Source organism: Dysidea avara, chromosome 11 (assembly GCF_963678975.1).
Source record: "Dysidea avara chromosome 11, odDysAvar1.4, whole genome shotgun sequence".
In the NCBI taxonomy this organism is placed as follows: Eukaryota; Metazoa; Porifera; class Demospongiae; order Dictyoceratida; family Dysideidae; genus Dysidea; species Dysidea avara.
The window spans coordinates 5,203,834-5,227,448 of NC_089282.1; the positions used below are offsets into that span (position 1 = coordinate 5,203,834).

At 40.7% G+C, this 23,615-nt stretch overlaps 1 protein-coding gene across 1 annotated transcript; it reads left to right on the top strand.

The window, feature by feature from the left end:
- Nucleotides 1-3,023: 3,023 nt before the first annotated feature.
- Nucleotides 3,024-3,975, top strand: LOC136239296 (uncharacterized). Its single transcript, XM_066030023.1, has one exon. It carries the CDS (start codon nt 3,024-3,026, stop codon nt 3,738-3,740), a length of 717 nt encoding a protein of 238 aa, XP_065886095.1. The 3' UTR covers nt 3,741-3,975.
- The last annotated feature ends 19,640 nt before the right edge of the window (nt 3,976-23,615 follow it).

Genomic DNA, 23,615 nt, shown 5'->3' on the forward strand with positions numbered 1-23,615 from the left:
GTAGAGCATCACCACGCTCTCAGTGGTTCACCTCCATGCTCTCGGAGTGGTTCGCCTCCACGCCCTTGGAGTACGGCAGGCCATAGACACGTGGACAGATCACAATCCCGGAGCACGAGTTCTCTGAGATCGCGAAGCAAGGGCCTTTCTCGTTCTCGAAGCAGAACACCTAGCCCAGTATCAAAAATAAGACAACAGGAAGACCTGACTGATGACCCTGACTATGAAGAACAGCTAGTCTTCCACGAGTCGGATACAGAGACTCGCACTGTCAAGGGTGCCCCACCTGGTGGAAGCTACTGGCAGCCTTCTTGAAAGAAAAATGTGCCAAGAGGCGAGGAAATTCTGAGCGGCTAACAACCAGAAACACCTATGCCCTGTCAAAGGTCTCAGCCACAAAGTCGTTGACACTCGATGCCTACATGAAACCGGAGGTTTCCCAGAATACGAAGGCATTGGACAGAGAACTGGGGTCAATACAGAATGCTGTATTAGATGCCATGGCACCCCTCACTGCCATTGTTGAGACTGACGCCAAAGGTGACAATGTATCTCACAAACAGGCTGTTAATGCTGCAAAGGCAACCATTGAACTGGTTGGCAATGCAAATGCCAGAATAAACCACTTAAGGAGGACCAAGATCATCACCCAGATGAACAAAGCTCGACGGAAGATGATGAGAACTTTATTGACGCTACTCCATCCCTCTTTGGACCAGCCTTTGCCCAAAAATTGAAAGTACTGGTCGACCAAGTAAGAGCCATGCGCTCCCACCTCCCTGGCCAAAAGGAAGCTAAACAACCTTTTTTCGAAATGTCCCCCCCAACAGCAGGGGGGGATACCAGTATGGTCAGAAGTCAAGGAGGGGAGGAAACCACAGTGGTCGAGGATACCGATGTCCCATGCAAGGGCAGAGACCCCATGAACTTGACAGTGACACATACAGACGTACAAAACTTTTTGATAATAGATTTCAAAAGTACGTTGCAAAATCATCTAGCATGTCTGGGTATTATTCCTCCAAAACTAGTATACCGCCCCCCAGCAGGGAGACTAGTTCACTACCAACAAAATTGGTTGAAGATAACCCAGGACCGGGTCCTAAACACGATTCAGGGTTATCTAATAGACTTCTCCTCAATGCCTCATCAACCAGTAACACCTCACCCTCCTCAATATTCTGCGGAGCAGACCCACCTAATTTCAGAGGAGGTAACCGAATTGCTACAGAAGGGTGCAATAGGGGAGATAGTACAAGTAAAACAACCAGGGTTTTATTCAAACCTCTTTCTTGATCCCAAGTAAGACGGGGGGCAACGCCCAGTAATTAATCTCAAAGCCCTAAACAACTTTGTGAACAAGGAACACTTCAAAATGGAGGGCATCCATACATTGAAAGATCTCCTGAAACAGGGAGACTGGTTAGCCAAATAGATATAAAGGACACTTTTTTCTCAATACTCATTCATCCAAACCACTCTCAAGTTCATTTTCAAAGAGAAAGCCTACCAATTCAACTGCCTACCCTTTGGCCTCTCCTCAGCCCCATGGGTATTCACGAAAACTCTAAAACCAGTGATAGCCATTCTCCGAGAGAGAGGTGTACGGTAAACAGCCTACATCGACGACATACTGATTCTAGCGGAGTCCAGGGAATTAAATCTAGATCATGTGACTGGAATGCGATATCTTCTAGAATGTCTGGGGTTTATTGTGAACACCAGTACTGAATCCAGCTCAGGTAATAGAATTTCTGGGCCTGTCAGTGGACTCAGTAGCAATGGAGATCAGGCTCCCTCTGATATAAAATCAAACAAATTCGAGCAGAAGCTTGCAATCTAGTAAGGCAAAAAACAGTTTCAGCCCGCATGCTTGCGCAACTACTGGGTAACAAATTGTGTCCTCCCTCCAGGCCCCCTATTTTATCGCCATCTGCAAAAGACACTAACCAACACACTGGAACAGAGCTCCCAAAGCTACGATGTACAAGTCCCCCTAACACCAGAGTGCATGGACGAACTGGAATGGTGGGACAACATGTGCAGGTGGAATGGCAAAACACTCGTACAGAGGGATGTAGATCTGGTGATCGATTCCGATGCATCCCTGGAGGGATGGGGTGCTTGCTGCCTGAGACAGAGAACAGGGGGACCATGGTCCCAAGAGGAATGCTTGATGCACATCAATTGCCTCGAATTACTCGCGGCAACTCTGGCAACCAAGACCTTTGCAAAGTCCAAGACTGCATTATCCATCCTACTGAGAATCGACAACACCACAGCGGTTGCCTACATCAACAACCTGGGAGGAACAGCCTCCAGAGAATTGGTGATGCTCACAAGGAATCTATGGATGTGGTGCCTGGAGAGGAATATCCATATTACAGCAGTGCACCTGCCAGGGGTACTGAACACTATAGCCGATACAGTGTCCAGGAAAATACTGGACAGGACAGACTGGAAGTTGAATCCTGTGATATTCCAGGAAATCAACAATCTCTATGGGCCCCTAGATATGGACCTGTTTGCATCCAGACTGTCCACCCAGTGCCCACATTACTTCAGCTGGCGGCCAGATCCTTATGCGCTGGCAACAGATGCATTTCTCCAGGACTGGTCAGCCATGAAGTGTTATGCAAATCCCCCCATGGAATCTGGTGGGCCGGGTTCTAGCACAAGTACAGCCCCAACAGACTTGAGTAGTGCTATACCAAGGGGGGTAGGACATGACGCGTAAGGTAAATGCGGGTATTTCCGGACAGCGCACAATTCCGGACACTTTGGCACCTTTACCAAGCTAGCCCAGGAACGAAACAACGGATTGCCTTGAAATTTCTGGTGTGAATAGCTATTCTTATAGGGATTATAAAAATCGAAAAGTGTGTTCTAGTTGATTCATTCTTGAGTGCTATACATAAAGTGTCCGGAATTGTGCGCTGTCCGGAAATACCCGCATTTACCTTACTTATGTGTTATTACGATACTCAAGCTGCATGGCAATTGAACAAAAATATTAGACAAACATGGCGGATAGCAAGTCGGGACCTCCTGCATTTGAAGTTCACTATGTGCCGAGTGAATTTAGTCCGGAAACGGATATCGCTGGTTATAGCGACGAAGATGACATAGTTTCGGTGATTTCTGTGGGAGATCCCTTTATGTACGTCATTCCAAGCTTCGACGTGAAGATAAGAGGCTACAGCAGAAAAGATGGCAAGGGGAGAAACCTGGATTTGTTCGTTAGGAACGATGGGTCTCTCTGCCAAACGTACCCTTCGATAATGGCTATCAGAAATGTCACTATTATCAAGGTATGGTACAGAATTAATATATTACACATCACTTTAATAAAATGTTTTGGCAGGAAAGTGAATTTCAAATGTGTGTGGACACAGCTGGGCCTTTCACCACAAGGCGTGATGGTTGTTTGGGAGTGGGAATGGCTGGATGATGAAATCGACCACATCTCCGGAACATCATCAGAAGGCATAGCTGCCATCAATCCTGCTTTGGAGAGTTGCAGTGAAGGTCACTCGGATGACGAATGCTCTTTAAATAGCCAGTCAGCCACTCACACAGTGACTTTCAAATGTATTGGTACCACACATGACGCTGCATCACAGCAAACATTGCAGAAAGTCAGCGGTTTCCTTCACAAAGGGGAACAATCCCTGTTGACATTTTTCCAGAACCAGATAATCCATATGATAGTAAGGCCATTGCCTTCAAGTGTTTCTTAGACGGGGAATTGAAAAGAATTGGGTACATTGTGAGGGAGGCTCTAGAAAGTGCACATTTGGCTCGGAGCAACAGGAAGATTGCTGGAGTTGCATTTGCCTGGGCAAAATATTTAGTCACATGGACCAGATCTGGACCAGGATATTTTGCTGGCATTAATATATACAGTGGCCACCAGCAGTTATCAATCTAGATAGACTAATACATACAGAGCTGAAATACATGTACGCATAGCAGTAATGTTTCAACTTTCATATATATATTATTTACTGAATCAAGAGTAAAATGATTTAGCTTTTCATGTTCAAACATACGAATGATCCAGTAAATGGACAGATCCACCAGGTGGTGGAGGTATCTAGATCCAGAAGTGTGGTAATAGAAGGGAAGGTCAGCTTCAAAATTCTCCATAGATTTTGCGGGCATTAAATTTAACTTGCTTGGTGATAAAATTATGCCCAACATTGTCCTTATCAAGCTAAAAAAACACTCCACATCATCTGTGGTGGAAGCTCTTGGGTGTTCCGGCCTTCGATTGCCATTCATAACTTCCCTTCTATGCCACTCTCGACCTTCTATGTTGGTGGTTAATGCAACTAGTGTTTCTTTTGAAAATCCTAAGATGTTGCTCAAGCCACGCACTTGATCACGCAAAGTTTGAACAAGTGCAGGTGCACAAGTAGCCAGCTATGAAAAAAGAAAGCATTTGTTGTTTTCTTCTTATTAAAGCTATATAGTGCTTTTTTCCTTGTACCACTAGTGTTAGCTAAGCCGGGCATGTTGGCTCGCATGTACATGCCCGGGCTGCTTCCTGCCAAGCCGTCAGTACGTCATTGACCCAGCTGTCTGGGAAGGAGACTACTTGGAGCTGGTTCTGGAGAAGTCTCTAGCTGCCTCTGGAGGACAAGGCCTTACCTTGTATCACACGTATTGGCATATTGGTTTATGGTTATCATATGACTTACACTGAACAAGCAAGTTTGGATGCAAAGCAGTGGCACTGTGATGCGTGTGTAGCTACATCATACTGTAACGTTTAACAAAAATTCCTTTAATCATGCTAAATTTACTGTATTTGAAATACAATTACAAGATTTGTAAAATCCCAAATCTTCATCATGGGTAGGCTTTGTGTGGCGGACTCCTAGAATAATGACGTGAAAAGTTGTTAAAACACTGTGTCGTTCAAAATGGGCTAACCAGCCCATCAAATGCAAATATTGAAAACTCAACGTATACACTTGTAAAGATACGCCTCCCTAGTGCTTCTGTAGACTGGACAGTTAGCATTGTAATTGTAATATCTTGTATTAGGAGTGCATGTGGTACTTGTATTAGTAGTTACTAAATATAGCTGCATGTAATTGTTTGGGGTGTGCTTATTATAGAACTTGTGAGTGGACCTCGTGGCACGTATTCTTCGTATTACAGTGGTAACAGAGGATGGCTAGCTCAACACACGTCAGTTTACCGAAGACGTTTGATACAGGAAAAGCCTCGGAGTGGTTTCAGCGATTCGAGATATGTTGTCGTGCGAACAGATGGGACAACGACAAAATGGTGCTGAAATTACCCACCCTTCTAGAGGGCGAAGCGTTGGCAGTATGGCTAGAGCTGACAGCAGAAGAGCAGAAGGACTATGCTGCGACGAAGAAGAAAATTATTGACGCCATCAAGCCGATGAGTTTTATATCATTGGACGATTTCCACAAATGCGTTCTACGCCCAGGAGAGGCACTTTCCCTGTATGTGCACAAGCTAAAACAGTTACTTAGCCAAGCAATGCCGGACATATCAGCACCAACAGCGGAACAGTTATTGTTGCATCAGTTTTTAACCGGTTTACCACTGGAAGTGAGCAAACAACTCCGAGCCACTGGAGCTACCACCACTTTAAAGATAGCAGTTGAACGAGCCAAGATCATAATGACTGTCGAACAACAAGCTGCTGTTGCTGCCACCCAACCACAACCTACCAACGAGTTTCTTCAGCTACAGCAGCAAATCACTGAATAGACTGCACACGTGGCTGCTCTCACCACACGTGAACCCAGGGTACCAACAATTGTGAATTCCAAGCATTGCTTTCTTTGTAATAAGGCTGGCCATTTGCAGTACAACTGCCCAACACGTAGAGACCCAAGATTCTGCTTTACTTGTGGTCAGCAAGGCCATGGCTGGAGAACCTGCCCGCAGGGAAACGGGCAGGGGGCGACTACCTGGGGCAGTGGTCGTCCCCACCAATAAGCCCAGAACTAGTCACTGTAGCCACAGTGAGGAACAATGCCACAGTGATCACGGGGAAAGTGGGAGGCGTTTCTGCTGAGATCATGCTTGACACAGGATCAGCCGTATCCTTGCTACGTCACAGTGAAGCGATTTCAATGAACACTTGCCGAACCTCACAACCATGTTCCTCAATCAAGTTAGTTACAGCGTCAGGAGAGCCACTGCTTATTGTCAGTTGTGTTGAAGCATCTGTACAGATGACAGGAGATTTTACAACAACACATCAGTTTCTTATTGTGAAATCCCTGATCTATCCAGTGATACTTGGAACTGATTTTCTCTACAAACAATCACATGCAGCTATATTTAGTAACTACTAATACAAGTACCACGTGCACTCCTAATACAAGATATTACAAATACAATGCTAACTGTCCAGTCTACATACGTCTCCCTCTATTTATAGCTTGTCCTCAAGCTTAAGGCCTGTAGAACTGTGGTGGCCGTCTGGTCCGTGATGGGTAACGGCTCTGTGAGGTGACAGTCTCTTCGATAAAGTGTTCGACTTGTGGTGGGGTCCATGGTGGTGTTGCACTTTCAGTCACCATGCTCTCTGTGCCATCAGCCATAGCTTGGACCCGATGTTGCAATCTGTTGCTGTGAACTACTTTGCTCCTTCTGCCGTCGCTGATTTCAACAGTCACTGGGGACTTGACTGATTTTACTCTCCATCCTCCTTCCCATTTTGGTTGGAGCTTGCTAGCAGTAGGAACAGATAGCCATACCTTGTCATTCAAAGCAAAAGAAGAAGGCTTAGTGCGCTTGTCATAGTATAACTTTTGTTGCTCTGCTGCTTTCACTGCTCTGCTGCTTTCACTAGATTCGACTCAACTAAACCGTGTAGTTCAGCAGCAAGCTTGGCCCTTAGGTAATGTTGATATGACCCAGGATCAAAAGTGACTGAGGAATCAAATAGTGACGCATGAGGTTCTCTTCCAAACATCAACATGTGTGGGGATACACCCGTAGATGAGTGAACTGCAGTCCTGTATGCATATAAAGCAAGAGGTAGATATTGTTCCCAATCAAATTCCTTCTCAATGTAAGTACGGAGAAGCTGCAGCAGAGAACAGTTGAACCGTTCTACTAGGCCGTCCCCTTGCGGGTGGTAGGCAGTGGTGTGTGACTTCTGTATTCCAAATGCATCAAGGGTCTGCTTAAGCACAGCACTCTCGAAATTCTGTCCCTGATCAGAGTGTAAAATCTGAGGTAGACCATGGCAGCAAACAAATTGACAAGTGCCTTTGTAATGGTGACAGCTTTCTGGTTCGGTAGGGGTATGGCATCAGCCCACTTTGTAAAGTAGTCTTGTACAACCAGTAAGCATTTGTTGCCATTTACCGATATAGGGACACTCAGAATATCCACGGCTACCATTTGCCAGGGCTTGCCTATTGGGGTTGATGTTAAGGGTGCTCGAGAAGGTAATGAAAGCTTAGACTGCTGACACTTTTGACACTGTCGACAGTACGTCTCTACATCACTGATCATGCTGGTCCAATAAGCTTTCTTACGAAGGAGTTTCAAGGATTTGTTAAAACCTTGGTGACCAGCTGCTGGGGAATCATGACATTCTTGTAGAGCTTGCCTTTGGAGACTCTGAGGTAGGATTGGTACAGTTACTACAGTTCCTGAGGGTTGAGGGATGTACTGTCGGCAGAGAACATTGTCACATATTGTTAACTGAGTCCAGAGCTTGCGGTATCGAGAGAATGGCGATCTGTGCCACTGGCGTGATGTTGGTCTGTTCCTGGATTTCTGTACAGCTCCATAGACTAGTCCGATGGTTGGGTCTGCTTGTTGTGCTTGCTGGATGCCTTGCTTATCAAATCTTGAAAGCCTATCGTAAACAAATATGAAATTTAGTGAAATGTAATGGCCAAGGTGCACTCCAGAAAGAAGTAATCATGCGATGACAGCGAGATAGTCTAGATCTCGGCGATCTGATGTCTTATGGACTTTGACTTATAACCTGTCAATGAATTGTTAAGATGTCTGAGCTCAAACCCATTTTCATAATGTGTTAGAGCCCTAACCATTGTACCCGAACCCTGAATTTTTGATGATTTTAAATGCAGGGCAATATAAACATATAATGGCAGGTCTGCCACTGAGTCTAATACTATTGCGCTTCACGCTTGAAGGTAAGCAAGGCTAAATCCTTGCACGTTTCAAAACTTGGACCAAGGTGTATCAACAGTAGTACACTGTAGTTATAGGCCTTATCCACAATTATGTAACAAACATTAAAATGGCCGCCTTAGTAGGGGGACTTTCATAAAATTTGTGTTGGCGACTGCCGCGACTATGGGAAGAAAAAATTTGAACGATCATATCTCAGCCAAGAAAGAAGATATCGAGCTCTAACCAACAGGTATGGTTATGAATTAGCCGAAAGAGTAAGAGTCTAGCGTTATTTTGAAAATCATCCAAACGGCATCTGTACGTATTTATTGTAATCTACTATATAAAGATGAAAAGCTGTCCGTCTGTCCGTGATCCTGCTAACTCGCGAACCGTAGCACCAATCGACCCCGGACCTGCTGCATATTAATCGCCACACCCCTGGCATCTGCAAGTTTATTTTTAGAAATTTCTAGCACGCTCCGTTCGTTTTACAGTGCCGAAAAACCGCCATTAACGTACGCCCGTAAACAGGTTTTTTGAGCACAGTAGCTTCGCACTTTGTCGGATGCCCACTGCAGTCCTACGCCATTGATTTACCATAAAGACACACTCTTTGGTGGGGCTAAATGGCGATTTCTTCCTCTAGGGTGATACTAAGTAACGGAACTCTTAAACGTTTTCAAACACACACTACTCCAATACTTCGTCAGCAAATCGCTTCTAACTCTACAAGCCTTCTCTCTACTCCAAATAGTGTATTCTGTGGTGTATTTTGTTTCTACAACTAAGGAGCTAACCATACAATTCAGTAAGTTTCGTTATGAAGTCAAACACACTACAAGATTTGATTTTATACAACGTAAATTTATGGAATCAAAGTTACATTGACGTCATGTTGCCATGTCAATTAATAATGACGTCAGACGCGTGTGACGTTCTGAACAATGCGCCGTTTTGTTTATCAAGTGTTTACAGCGACGTTCGGCTGCAGTTCCTACGTCTAGAACAAAAACAATAGAATGTGGATTCACAGAAACTCCGATAGATGCCAGCAGCGAGACTCCTCTGCCCCTAGCGATGTCCGTTTGCACCGATGAATACCCGGATGATGAATAGGGCTTCGAGAAAACAAATTCATTGGGGAGCTGGAATAACTCAGGAAACATCACAAGGAAGCTTCAAGCCGATTTACTACGTGAAACCGGCAACAGGTACGTAGACTATGTACACGCACCGTGTCAGTCTAGCTCTAGGGCCGTAAGTTATCAGCATGACAACTTTGTAGGAACACATATGCTACAATGTTGCAGGTGAAATGGATTCCCTTTGTGGTTCTAATGGGATTGCCAAATTCCCACAGCCTCAGCCGTTACCCACAACACTTATGTAAGCGTACAAAAAAGGTATATTCTTGCCAACAAAATATAATTCTGCATTGCAAATGATCCCCCTACTAAGGCGGCCATTTTAATGTTTGTGACATAATTATACGTAATTGTGGATAAGGTCCATTACAGTTCTTTGAACGCTTTGTAGCGCCACATAAATTGATAATCATGTGGCATGTGCATGCAAGTAACAGCAGTTTCAAAATAAATTTATACCCACATACCTTATCATCTGATGAGAGTTTCACTTGGTACTGCCAATATAGATTATAATATTAGCATTACTCTCATATAATATGAAATACCTCCATGGGTCCTTCAGATGACAAGATTCATGTCTGCCACTCTTTCTAAACCAAGAACCATCTAACATTTACTTCATTTAGAAAAAGCAAACCTTATAATAATCCAGAAAAAGTTCACTGGTTTCTTCCCCAAACAACGCTCCACCTAGTCTATACACATCACTATCGTTTAACTGAAAGGTATACATACATATAATTATAAAGGAACTTAGCTACTCACACTTGTGGCATTGGATATCGCGTCTTTTAATCTTTTGGTATTCGTACGTTTTGAACGTATCTCATCAACCAGATTCTCCCTAGTTACAAACTGATCTACAATTGCACTAGCTGAATAATAAGTAAAGCGCTGTCATAGAACATTAACATAACCATACCTGCAGAGCCCATAAAAGGCCTTTTTGCCATTATGACACCTCGCATTAATATTGCGGAGAAAGAAACAAAAAGCAGTCCCTGTAAAATTCCACACCTTCGAATTATTAGGTATTATGGTCAGCCGTGTTTCTCCGCGTAACGAGACGCTACACGTACGGTACAAGGTGGGCGAGGAGAGAGGGCGCATAGTGCGGGATTGGAAACTACTAGTATATGTTTTTCACACCTGTAACTAATACAAATGTTACAAATGATACACATATCTCAAGTGTAACATATGTTACAACTGTTACACTTGTCATAACTGTGACGCATGTTACAACTGTTGCAAATGTCACGATTGTTACGCATGTCTCAACTGTGACACATGTTACAAATGGTACAACTGTGACACAAGTCACAACTGATACACATGTCACAACCGATATACATGTTACAACTATGACACATGTCGCAACTGTGACATAAGTTACAACTGCTACACTTGTCATAACTTTGACATATGTTACAACTGTGACATATGTGACACGTCTTACAGGTGTGACACATGTCTCAACTGTGACACATGTTACAACTGTGACAAATGTTACAATTGTCAGAACTGACACATGTAACAACTGTTACAACCTCATGTATGTAGCTTATGTAACGTACCTCGTGTATGTAGCATATGCAACATACCTCGTGTATGTAGCATATGCATTGTAACTCTTCTATGTAGCGTATGCAACGTACCTCATGTATGTAGCAGGGGCGGATTGAGGGGGGGTGCTTGGGGTGCTGAAGCACCCCCCTTTCAGAATTTTTTTTACTATATGATAGCTGGAAAGCTAGTAGAAGCCACAGGTGCAATTACATGTCAAGAACACATGATGAAATAGCAAGGAGAAGAGCTAATCTCCTTTACTTATAAAGGACAGATTGTCAAAATTATACTTTATGAGTGTAGGGATTAAATAAAGCATATAGCATCGAAATACTCTAATAGAACAGTCAATTACTCTAATAAAACATCTAAAATGGTTTTAAGAAATAACCCCAGTTCATATACCATCATATAGTTTGTGAACTGGAAATAAACTATTTGACATGCACATTATGCTAACTGCATCCGACTAATGTGCCCAAAATCCTGCCATATCACTTAAGTCAAAAATTTACGTGTGGCATGACCTGGCTAAACAGGGAATATGAGCACATAATATTTTAGAAATTTCCAGATGCATACCTTCTATTGTTATATGCTAAGGCCACTAAGTATTCATCCTTTGTTAAGCATAATATAGTTGACTTAGTTTGTTTACTTTGGTCTTGAGATGTGATCTATTATGTTTGATGAGGTATGCCATACATATGCCCAAGTTTTTGCAGGCCCCAACACTTAATGCCGGCATGAACACTGAGTCCAGCAATATGATAACTTTTATGGGGTGTTTATGCATGTGTTTGCTTTGGTTTAACAAATTAATTATAACATCAATTAACCTTCTATGGTAGTGCTGGGACCAAAACATTTGCTCTGATTATGAAGTTATTCTGTTGTTATTTTGGGGAGTTTGTTAAGAGAGGTTCACTGTAGCTGCAACTTCATGTTTGGATATTTTATGCACAACTTAAATTATGTAAATTTGCTTACAACTGTTTAAGTATCACTTTATTAGTTTAGGAGATTTCTAAAGGCTTCAGCACATGTTGCTGTTTGACCTTGAGTGCTGGTCACTGGTCAATGTAAAGCTCTACAATAACAAATAACACTCATTCAATTTAAGCATCACTCACGCAGAGCTATATCTAAACCAGTTTAACCCATGCCACAATTAGTAGAGCAGAATAACATGGAACTCTTCACCGAATTGAACATCTAAAGTACATGCACTGTATTACTTATAAGCACAAAGCATCACAAAGAGTTACTAGAATTAGTAAAAGCTAACATTTGGTCTAAATTGTTACCAAATTCAATCACAGAGTGCTCATTTTGAAAATTTTTCCTGGGGACATGCCCCAGACCCCCTTAGACACTGCATGCTTTGCACACTGTCCTAGTGTCAACCACCAAGATACAGTACCTCCCCCCATAGAAGGTTTGGCTTATGTTAGCACCCCCTCTTGGGAAATCCTGGATCCGCCCCTGTGTAGCTTATGCAATGTGCCTCGTGTATGTAGCTTATGCATCGTACTTAGTGTATGTAGCATATGCAGTGTAACTCTTCTATGTCCTGTTTCCCATGTGGTTGATTAGGTGTCAACAATGAATACATTGCTATAGTGGTAACAATGAATAACAAAGCATAATTCAACCACTGTATACTGCTGCTGTATGTATTTATTTATATTGCAAAATATTACAGCTGTCAAAACTTAATAGGGGGATACATTGTATTGTATCTCATTCGCTTTGGACTTGATTGCCCAGTTTGTCTTCTTATAGGTGATTTTGGTGGCTTTTGTGGGCAAAAAAATGGTGAGTACTTGTATCCACAGGATTTGTAAGCGTCTTGCCATCCACTTTGCATTCCTTCATTATATTTTAACATTTCTGGTAAAGAGGTGTTGATGTGTTCATTCAGTATCATGTAAAATACGAAAAAAGACATCATCGAGTCGGCTGATTGTGTGTGAGGATCACGGAACGGTACTTCTGCGGTTCTGATCAACAAATCCATGGCAGTGAAATATACATATACTTGAAAACAATCTCTACATGCTTTCAAAAGAACAACAACCTTAATCTGCGAATTCAGTATTTTCATCACTTCTGCTAAAGCCAGCACCTCCATGATACATTGCCTGTCACTTGCTTTAGGTGAAAAGGTTGTCTTAGTTTTAGCCGAAGTGGCCGATATTTTGCCAATTTCAATGTTTCTCTTAATGGGTAACTGTGTGGGGCTTGATGTATCCTTCATGGCCACAACTGTGCCAGTTTTGTCTGCACCATAGACTAAAAAGTCTATGTAACCATGTGGTAGACAATCAGTTGGCTTGCTTGTGACTATGCCAACCTCCCGTAGTATGTGGACTGCACCAAGGGGGCCAAACGCCAGACTCATTTTTATCATAAATTCTACATCCCCTTCGTCATTTAAACTTGCAGACTCTTGCTTGTCTAACATAGCAGAACGGAAGGATTTGTATGAACACACAAAATAAGACAACAGTTGATTTTGCATTTCAATTCGGGTCTTGCACTGATCTTCCTTAAACATTTTATTAACTTGAGAATTTGGTATAAAATTTAATAATTCCAAAAGTGTCAGCTCTGTGCTAAATGCTTTTGGTATAAAAACCTCTGATGAATAATAGTCCCTGAAAGATTTTCTGCTAGAAAACAAAGCACTCTGCAGCAACTCTTTCTGTTTTGGCTCAAGTTTAATATAATCTATGGAAAACCTTCCTGCATATGATGCATAAAGTGTCTACCATACTTTCCGACACATTTGCCATGTACAATTTCATGGAAGTGACATATTTTGCCCTGCCCACAAAACCCTCTTGGGATGACACTGATGAATCATCGTATTCAACTGGATCCTGGTGGTCAGATGACCCAGCAGATTCTGACATATTACTTGTGTATACCTATGTGCAATACAAAACCACCATGACACAAAACCAAGGACCATAAAACAGAGCATGAAATAACATTTGAACATCTGAGCACTTAATGGGATTGACCTGTACAATTTCTAGTTTAATGTCAGAGCCAAAATACACTGTACATTTCTACTAATATTAGACTATTTTTGACAAACAGAACATGTCTAATACAAGATTCAATTTCATAAAGAATGTCTAGGAGAATGCAAATAATTATTTCGTCACAGAATGCATAAAGCTATCTGATTGGCTTTGCCAACATTCCGGTAGTGCTGACGGAAAGTATGAAACAGTTTTTTACAGACTGTTATTAGCCACCACCACACAGACAGTCTGGCACGTGAGACTAGACAATGATACAACAGATTATAAGCGTCCCCTCTGAAAGGGTCTGGTGAAATGCCTATATCATTTTTGTCTGAGAAATCGCTAGATACTGGCAATTGTTGATTGGCGTATAAAAACTATAGAAGAGGTGACGATTTGAGGTGAGCTTTACTATTGTAAAGTCTGTATCACGCAGCCATACATGGTTCTGTTTGCTGTCCAATCATCACCTTTTGTAAGCTTGTGTGGTTATTAAACACCAATCAACAATTGCCAGTATCAGACAAAAATGGCAGTTAGTAAGGCCCCTATTCGGTGATTATTAGTTTCTCATCCAGCCTTTCCAATTATTATGATGCGGGTGGGAGGGTATTACCATTATACCATTATTTTATAATATTAACAGGGGCGTAGCCAGGATTTTTTGAAGGGGGGTTCCAGCACCAGCATTGAGTTACTAGAAGCAGGGGTCTGGGGGCGCAGCCCCCAGCCGCTGAAAGACTTTCAATATTTTAATAAATCAAAACTCAGCAAATCGCTATATTTTATGCAAAAGTACATTAATTATGATGCATTAAGTGGCCCTGGGATGAAGGTACTGTAGTACTAGATAAAGTCACCTAGTGGAAGCAGACAGCATAACACATATAGCTAGTAATCTGTAAGTGATGGTTATATCTCACTGTGGTATAGGAGCCATGAATCCACTGATACAAATGACGATCAAACAATATATTAAACTATACAAATATGCATAGCATGAATTCATTTTGCATAACACAAGTGATAAATTACTGGAGCTCTATATCTTTAAACACTGCACACCAAAGTTATAGCAGTATAAGGTCATGCTAAGTTTTGCATTTAATGTTGGAATGTCTGAAAAACTTCATATGGACATGGATATTTACATGCATGTTCTATTAGAGTATATACCTGACTGCTCTATTAGAGTATATCGATCTTTTTAACAAGTTTTGAAGAGGGCTCATGTTACCTCTGTAAATCCTCCCCTGAGAGATGAATGTAAGTTTTATCAATTGTTGTGCTGTGTCATTACACTATATTACTCACTCATTTTGTCCTGCCACACTAAATGGTGTGTTAGGATCCTGCTTGCAGAAGTCTAAATTTTACAGGGGGGGTTCCTGAACCCCCCTCCCTACGCCCCTGATTAACACACTGATGTACAGACCTTGTCCAAATTGTCTTTTTTCTTACTACAAACATTTCCTTCACCAGCTGATTCTACTTTTCGTGATCACCAACTGTTTTTCGACAGTCAACTGAAAGCTTGCTTTGATGAAGTCGATAGAGCACGATTGCAACTGGCACTGCAGTAATTTGCTAAGGAAAACAACAGTTCTCCTGGTGATATATAGCGCATTGTAGCGTTCATCAACAAAAATTATAACAGTTTGGTATCAGGTGTTCTTCTGAGCATGCGCAGAGTAAATAATGGCTTACCATGCGGTAGCCTAAGAAGGATGCGGGCGGTGGATGAGAAACTAATAATCACCAAATAGGGGCCTAAAAGGCGGAATAAGGAATAGCGGAACAACGGAATAAGCCAAGTTTCTTCTATGGATTTTAAAACTGTATCTACTTGTTTTCTAGCTTATAAACAACCCTTACCTTGTGGGAAACATGCTCAGAAATCGATAGCGATGGTTGTGCATCGACACAGTGTGCGTTAAATAGGTTACGCAATGAAAATAACTATCTTGCTGCAGTCTAGCATCATTGATGAAAATAAAGCATACATAACAGAAATGAGTGTGGTGTGTCCTCGGGCACAACATCGAAAACCATAAGGCGGCCATGGCAAGGAAAACATTTACAAAAACAAAGGCAACAAACAACAGTAACAATATTTAGACTAAACACGAGTTCACACATATAAGGTATATTACTTACAATGCAAATGGGACTCCAAACTCCACGCTCGACTTAGCGCTAGACTTAGCGCTCGACTTAGCGACCTTTGTTATTTAGTATTAATTTATTTTTCTTTTTGCGTGACTGTCGGCCTTTTTTCTCTAGTCGCTAACAGCAAACTGAATGAAGCAAATGGTCGCCAACTCGGGAACCAACAATGAAAAACACTGAGGCAGTGTTGGTTGCGAGGGGAGGGCATACCTGCCTTATGTTATGTAGAGCGACCAAACGATTTAGTGAGTTAAAAGCATTGGAGGCATCACAACTGATACACATGTCGCAACTGTGACACATGTCACAACTGATACAGATGTTACCAGTGTGACATATGTGACACGTCTTACAATTGTGTCACATGTCTCAACTGTGACACATGTTACAACTGATACAGATGTTACCAGTGTGACATATTCACTCCGCACCCGGTCACTTTTATGGTTTTCTTATAGGATCACAACAAAATCCATTCCCAGGTTTCTGGTTAGAAGCCACGCTTAAGTGGTAAAAGTCTTTGCCATAATAGGAAGAAATTAATAAGGCTTCTGTGGGGAAATCATTCTGCAATCTTTGTAATAATTATAGAGACAATCTTGATGCTATGTACATATTTCAAGAACAAACAAAAATACAGTAAAACGTGTAACATGATTACTTTGTTAAAAATGCATAACACTGTATATGATAGTTTGCCTTATGTCACATACAGAAGCCCCATAATCCAGACACTGCCTGCATGTCATAAATATATACCATATACTAAAAACAAGATATAGAATAAATAATCTCACCATTCTAAGCTGGCTACATTAGTTTCCTGACTGATGCCATCTGCTTCTGTGAACACATACCATCTAACAGAGGATTAATATCAATAGTGACATGCTCACACACTACACTACGCACATACACTACGCACATACACTATGCACATACACTAGACTAAGGGTTGTGTGCATGTGCCACGCATGTGTGTGTGGCAATGCCATCACTACAATATGTGAAATCAAGAGAACTCTTGGTGAAGTGTTATAGTATTTAATTAAGAAGTTCTCAGTGTAGGAGTTTTATGCCAGCTGATACTGGCCAAGTTTGAATATAATTAGTTGCAATGTAGGCAAGGACATGTGGGTAACTTTTTGTCCAAAGTATATATATAGGCCCTGCCTGTCACATATTATCACTCTGATCAGAAGATAGACTTGGCAGTGCAGCTCTCTTTGACAAAGTAATAAGTGTCTCTTAGACTCTATTTACGCTGTTTTAGGAGGGTAATAAATTTCATATACTCCCCCCTTGTTTACTTATACTGTACGCCTTTAGGCAGGATATACCTCAGTCTGGCTTTCATATGAGACTTTAAAGCTGTTTGTACTTTAAAATAATGTGAATCTTGATGGAATATATGTATAGATAGAGTTCCCAATGAAAAATCAAATTGATTTCATTACTACTCCAGAGTGTTTCCTGTCGTCTCACCTAATGCCAATGTGTATAAACAGTAAGCCTGTATACGTATTTACTTGTGTGATTCTGTGATATTTGGTACTTGCTTGTGAAATTCTTTTTGTGTGATGCACAGTACATAATCACACACAAAATTATAACTGGTGTACTGTACTACTTTAGGTGTGGTACAATATTTAATGGGAATGGACACCAGGATGTGATCAAATGATGACCGACCTACTGTTAGGTGTGGTCAAATGGAAACGTGAGAAACCCAATGGGACCAGACACCTTATGGAATGGGATAAGAATGTGTTGCAGAAATTTTACTGGTGTATCTTTAGTTGCGGTCAAAGGGAACCCAGCTCAGTATAGCCAGCTGTTAATGGGGTGCCTGGTGTTAACTGGAAAATAACTCACCCAGCTGTAAAATCTGGGGAAGCAAATACCCAGCTGTCCTTGTATTGCTTAGTGGTACTGAGGCTGTTGTGGAACTTCTCTCTGGACAATCTGATTTACTAGTCTAGCTAGTCCCAAGAGGATTCATTTTTTTGTTTAAACTTACAACATTTGGAATAGCTATTCTTCCTTGCCATGGTACACGACATAGATGCAAGTGTGTACAGATATATATACATGCATGCATGTGTGCATGTGTGTGTGCTTGGGCATGTGTACGTGTGTGTGTGCGTGTGTGTGTGTGTGTGTGGTGGGCCTGGTATTGCGCCGCAGACGGTTAGTCCTTTGTGCTGTAGCTAATGGCAGCAGCCCTGGCCCTGACCGCGTGGTGGGGACCAGGCAGGGTGCCCTCGAGTTGGTCTTGCAATCCAAAAACAGGGCTACTCATGCATACAGTTTATACAATACACACACACAACATGCAAGATGAGGAACAAACTCAGAAGCTCAGGACCCCGCTATTGTCCTTGGCCCACCTCTCGTTGCATGGTCCACCTGGTCAAAATTCAGAGCTTGTAAAAGGTTGCTCAGCCATCCTGTGGCCAGGTGGGCATGATGTATCTCGTGGGGGGTTGGGGGCCTGGATGAATAAGATCCCGGGGCAAGCGATGAAAGTGAAGTGTGTGTGTGTGTGCTCAGCAGTAAAGAGGCCCATGATAGTTCACCTATATGGGCCTCCATTTTATAAAGTTGGGATATTCTAATAGAGCAGTCATATTAAAGTTGCCAATTGCTAAATACCATTGTTGTTCATTGTTGTTATTATGTCATTGCAGAACAGCTATGTGGCATCGCAAAAATGCCACTTGATGCAGTAATGGCTAATCCCAGGAGTTCAGTGACATGCTTGTTTAGACTATCCATTTGTATATAATTAGTGTTTGTTGGATTGTCCAGTGACAAGTTAAGGTTAGTAGTCCCAACATGTACATTTCCTTTGTGTGTGCATTGGGCTGGATTTAAGAAACATAATAAGCCAGAAATAGAATTACAAGCCACCACAAGGTTTCTTTATGTACAATATATCTGTATGAAATGGTAAGAGTGACGCATTGACTATAACATGCCCATCTTATTGGCTCATATGTGCCTATAGGTGCCTAGCCGAGCAGGTATGTACCTAAATTTACATGCAAACACACATTATACATTACACTTCACACACAGCAAACAAAGCACTCGGGTAAGTACACTAGCACAGTCATGCCTACCTAAGTGAACCAGCACTGGGTCACCTACATGTGCTACTCGGGCTACTCTGCATGTGTGTGCATGTGTATTTCATCAAGTGTGTGGTGCATGGTTTGGTCACAAATTTGCTTACCCCTACCTAGCGGTGATCCTTAACAACACAACAGTGGCTATGTCTTAATTTGCTGGCTATATCATATTTATTTGCTGGTGTGCTGTATTGTGCATCTGATAATGTACTGGTTGTGGTGTTCTAACACCAGGTACAATGTTTGGTGCTATGTTCAGAACACATTGCTCTAGTCATGTTGCTCTTCAAACATTTGACCCATTCTGAACGGTCTGTGTGAGCAGAGATAATCATGTTGCAGTATTTGCAATAGAGCAGTCACGACATTTACTCTAATAGAGCAGTCATGACAAAATTACTCTAATAGAACAATTGATATCTCTATAGGGAATGGCAATGTGAGGCAATCTTAAGCTAATGCCAATGTACTTGCCAGTTAATGCTAAGGTTGTGTGACATCTATGAATGCTTTATCAAGATACTCCCTTAAAACATATTTTAGTTTTAACTGCGTGGTCATAAAAAGACCACACCATTTATGCCTGCATGCCTGTATTAGGAGTGTTCCTTACTATAATTTATGACCAAACACACAAGATGATGACCTTAGCTATATGAATCAAGTGATCATCAGTAAAAACTTCAAACGTTATAATTAAGTTAAAAACAACAAGCATTTTGTCTCAATACATTTAGAAAGTAAAAGATATATGGCACAACCTATTCTCAGGTTGCTACACTTACCTGATGATCCACATTGTCTTGTTTACTATCATAATCACCACGACACACAAGCTGTATACTATACATAGCTAGATGTACCTTATTTTCATGCTTACATGCTTGCTATTGTCAGCTCCTACACTGCTGTTGTTGAAACATAATTATTTGCATGCTGGTTGCTTGCCAGTAACACATTGGGTGGACTAAACATGGATATAAAATGTTATACCATACATGCCAAAAATATGCCCCTTATATCAATATACATATGCATACTGCAAAATATATACTGAAATATTTCATACCCACGTAAAGTGTGTTATATATACATGCCATCGGTATGTTGCAGATAACATAAAGGTAAACTTGGTATATGTGCGCACTGCATTGTAATTATTTTGGCATGCCCTAAAAGAAGAGTCAAGTTCAGGTCTAGATGGAATCTCCTAAATTGTGACCTGGTCTGCAAAAAGGGCTCTTATTGCCTTTCCAGATATCCAAGTTTGATGAATCATAACTTGTGATCAGCTAATGCTATCACCTTGTAATTACATCCGCCGCTGGTGTTATGTTAGGAGTGTACTGTGTCCAATTGCAATTGTAGGCTTGTATCTTACTCACAAGCTAAGTTACGGGTTACCATGTATACATAATTGAAAAGGCAATAAGAGCCCTTTTCGCAGACCGGGTGCAAGGAATTTCATATACCAGTTTCAAATAAATTTGGTAAGTATTGCTTGGAAGTATTTATGACACACTGTATAGGTCAGGTCCAGTTGAAATTTCTTACACTAAAGGAAAAGTGCAAGAGAACTTCATATAGGAGGTACATTTCCAACTTCTAATATAAATATTTCCAGTTGGAATTTCTTACACTAAAGGAAAAGTGCTAGAAAACTTCATATAGTAGGTACATTTCCAACTTCTGGTAAATTTGGTATGTACTGCAATGTAAGTACTTATGATATAGTATAGCTTAGAATGTCTTGTATCAAAGGAAAGGTGCAGGAAGAATCATATGGCAAATCCAGGATATCTACTGGAAATTTGTTTAGTATATGTCCTGCACATTTCCTGACTTCGCAGAAATATAGGAAATTTGTTTATTTTTCCAGTGTGTTATGGACATTATTGGCTGAATGGCTAAAAACATTGATCCTTGAATTACTGTATGGATAGTATCAAAATCAAATGCAACATTGACAATTCATTTCTGCATATAGAAAGTTACACTTAGAAGAGGTTTAGCTATAGTTCTTTTACCTGTAAAGAAGACACAAAACAATATTAATATTGAAAAAGTGATGGCTTAAAATGTTCAATATGCAGCCAATTCTGTTTATAAAATTTCAGGAGCATGCACAAGTTCAGCACAACCTTAACAGACCAAATCCTTTGATTCCCACTTCAAACATTTTACAAAAATGATTTGTGTGATAAAAATAATTTGTGTGATTTGTGCAGGTAGTATAGCTGAAAACCTTGAAAAAACACTATTACTAATACAACAATGAAAGTTTTGTGAAGATTTGCAAATCCCTATGACAAAGGTAGTCATATAATGAGAATTCTGTAACACTTCCAGTAAAGAGGATGGAAATGGGAATCATCAGTTTGATTTGGCCTTATATGCACTAGTCTATTCTTAACAAACTATATCATGCAATCACATAAGATGCTATCACAACAATGAAAGAAACACGTCATTGTATTATGCAAACATAAAACTGCTGAAGACATTTCATGCCAAAACAATCCATTATACACATTGAGATCATTTCTCCATTTTAGGCAGGTACTATATACTACAGTGAAGCAGTCATGATGCTTGAATTCTTCTGAGGCATGTGGTACTGGCAAGTGGTACTGGCAAGTGACATCTCAGATTCTCTATCACAGTACCATGCACTACTAGTAATGTGTGGGTCACTGATCTTGTCTAATAAATGTTCCATAATCCCCTTTATTGTAGGCAGGAAATATTTTACAAGTGCACAAACAACATGTGATGTTTTGAGGTAAAATTATGGAAACACTCAGCTGCAAATTCCATTCTGCAAGCCTCTCATTAATTTGAACTATAACATGACAAAAAGTCTCACCCCAAAATAAAACACACAAGGTATAGCATCACATTACACATTAAAACAACGATTTGCACTTTTTTATTGTTTGCAGGTAAACATGCAGAAATTAAGCTACAGCCGCTTGTGATCTGCTACATTTAATTGTAGATGTTACATTTCAAGTTTTGGTGGAACAAAGTCAACTGATGTGTAGAACAACACATAGCCAGCTGCAGTCTGTGTGAGAACAGGAGAAGATGATACCACAGAAATGATGTACATTTTTGTGGGATACATATTATCACATATCTAGTATAAAGATTCTGTTGGAGAATTGCAAGGAGCTGGTTTACCTATAGAGCCTCTGCCACACCGTAAAAAAATTAGTGGTGAATTTCACTACTAAATTCTGCCACATTTAGTACCACAATACTCACTATTTTTAAGTAGTGACGTTCACGTTTATTTTTAAGTAGTGACGTTCACCAAAAAAAAGTAAGTATTGTGGCAGACATTGGTAGCAACCTTCACTACATTTAGTAGTGATCTTCACTAGTTTGTTTTTACTGTATATGAAACAGTTACACTGAGTTAATGCATATATACTTGCAATTAAGTTTAGTATCCTTTTGGGAATTTAAGAAAGTAGCAATTACAATTTCAGCATAGAACATTTTATGATTTTCCAAATAATGTTAGCCAATGTTTATGTTCAGGTTCATCCATTACTGATTGTGTAGCTTTACCTTAAATGTACAAAACCAATTCATTGCAATTAATTTAATGAATTGAAATCCTTATTGACTTTCAGTATACTTGAGATCAACAAGTTGTGATGATCTTATCTTACTAACATCAGTAGATCATCGCATTCTCCTGCTTTATTGATGGGAAACTTAATCTTTTCATTGAGTTTTTAAAAATGATGCCAGACTTCAAGCGACAGTTTTAATGGTTATATAAGCGAGAGTCGTTACCACTAAGTAACTGGTACAACTATGGACAGTTGACTAGTTTCATTGGTTACAGTTGTGTAGAGAACATGGTGACATCAAATTTAGTTACAGTCTTTTATCTCACATCATTATCACTCCAGGGGTGGATCCAGGGGGGTTCAAAGGGTTCCATGGAACCCCCCTTTTGAAAGAGCCTCTCTTACATGAGATACTCTAATAGAGCAGTCACAGTAGTCTTCTGAGGAGCAGCGTAGCAAGCTATGTAGGTTATAAATAAGGAAATGTAGTTGGTGAGGGTATCTATGGTGAGAGGTAGCTATTGTCAGCAGGTGATGACCTTATTTATTTATTTTTTGTCTTCAACTTACAGCTAGGCTGAAGTTGCAATTCGAGTGGAACCCCCCTTTTTAAACACTCAGTCACTAAGTAACCACATGAAAATATGGTATATAACTGACAATATATCCGCATCTGTTATTAATTATCAGTACACAATTTCATACCAGCCAGCATCCATAATTTTCTCTCTATTGCTTCTCCATTCCAGTAAGTGAATTATTAAATTGCTTTAGACCATTAGAATGTCTTGATGTTTTTCTGTTTCTGTGTACTTACAC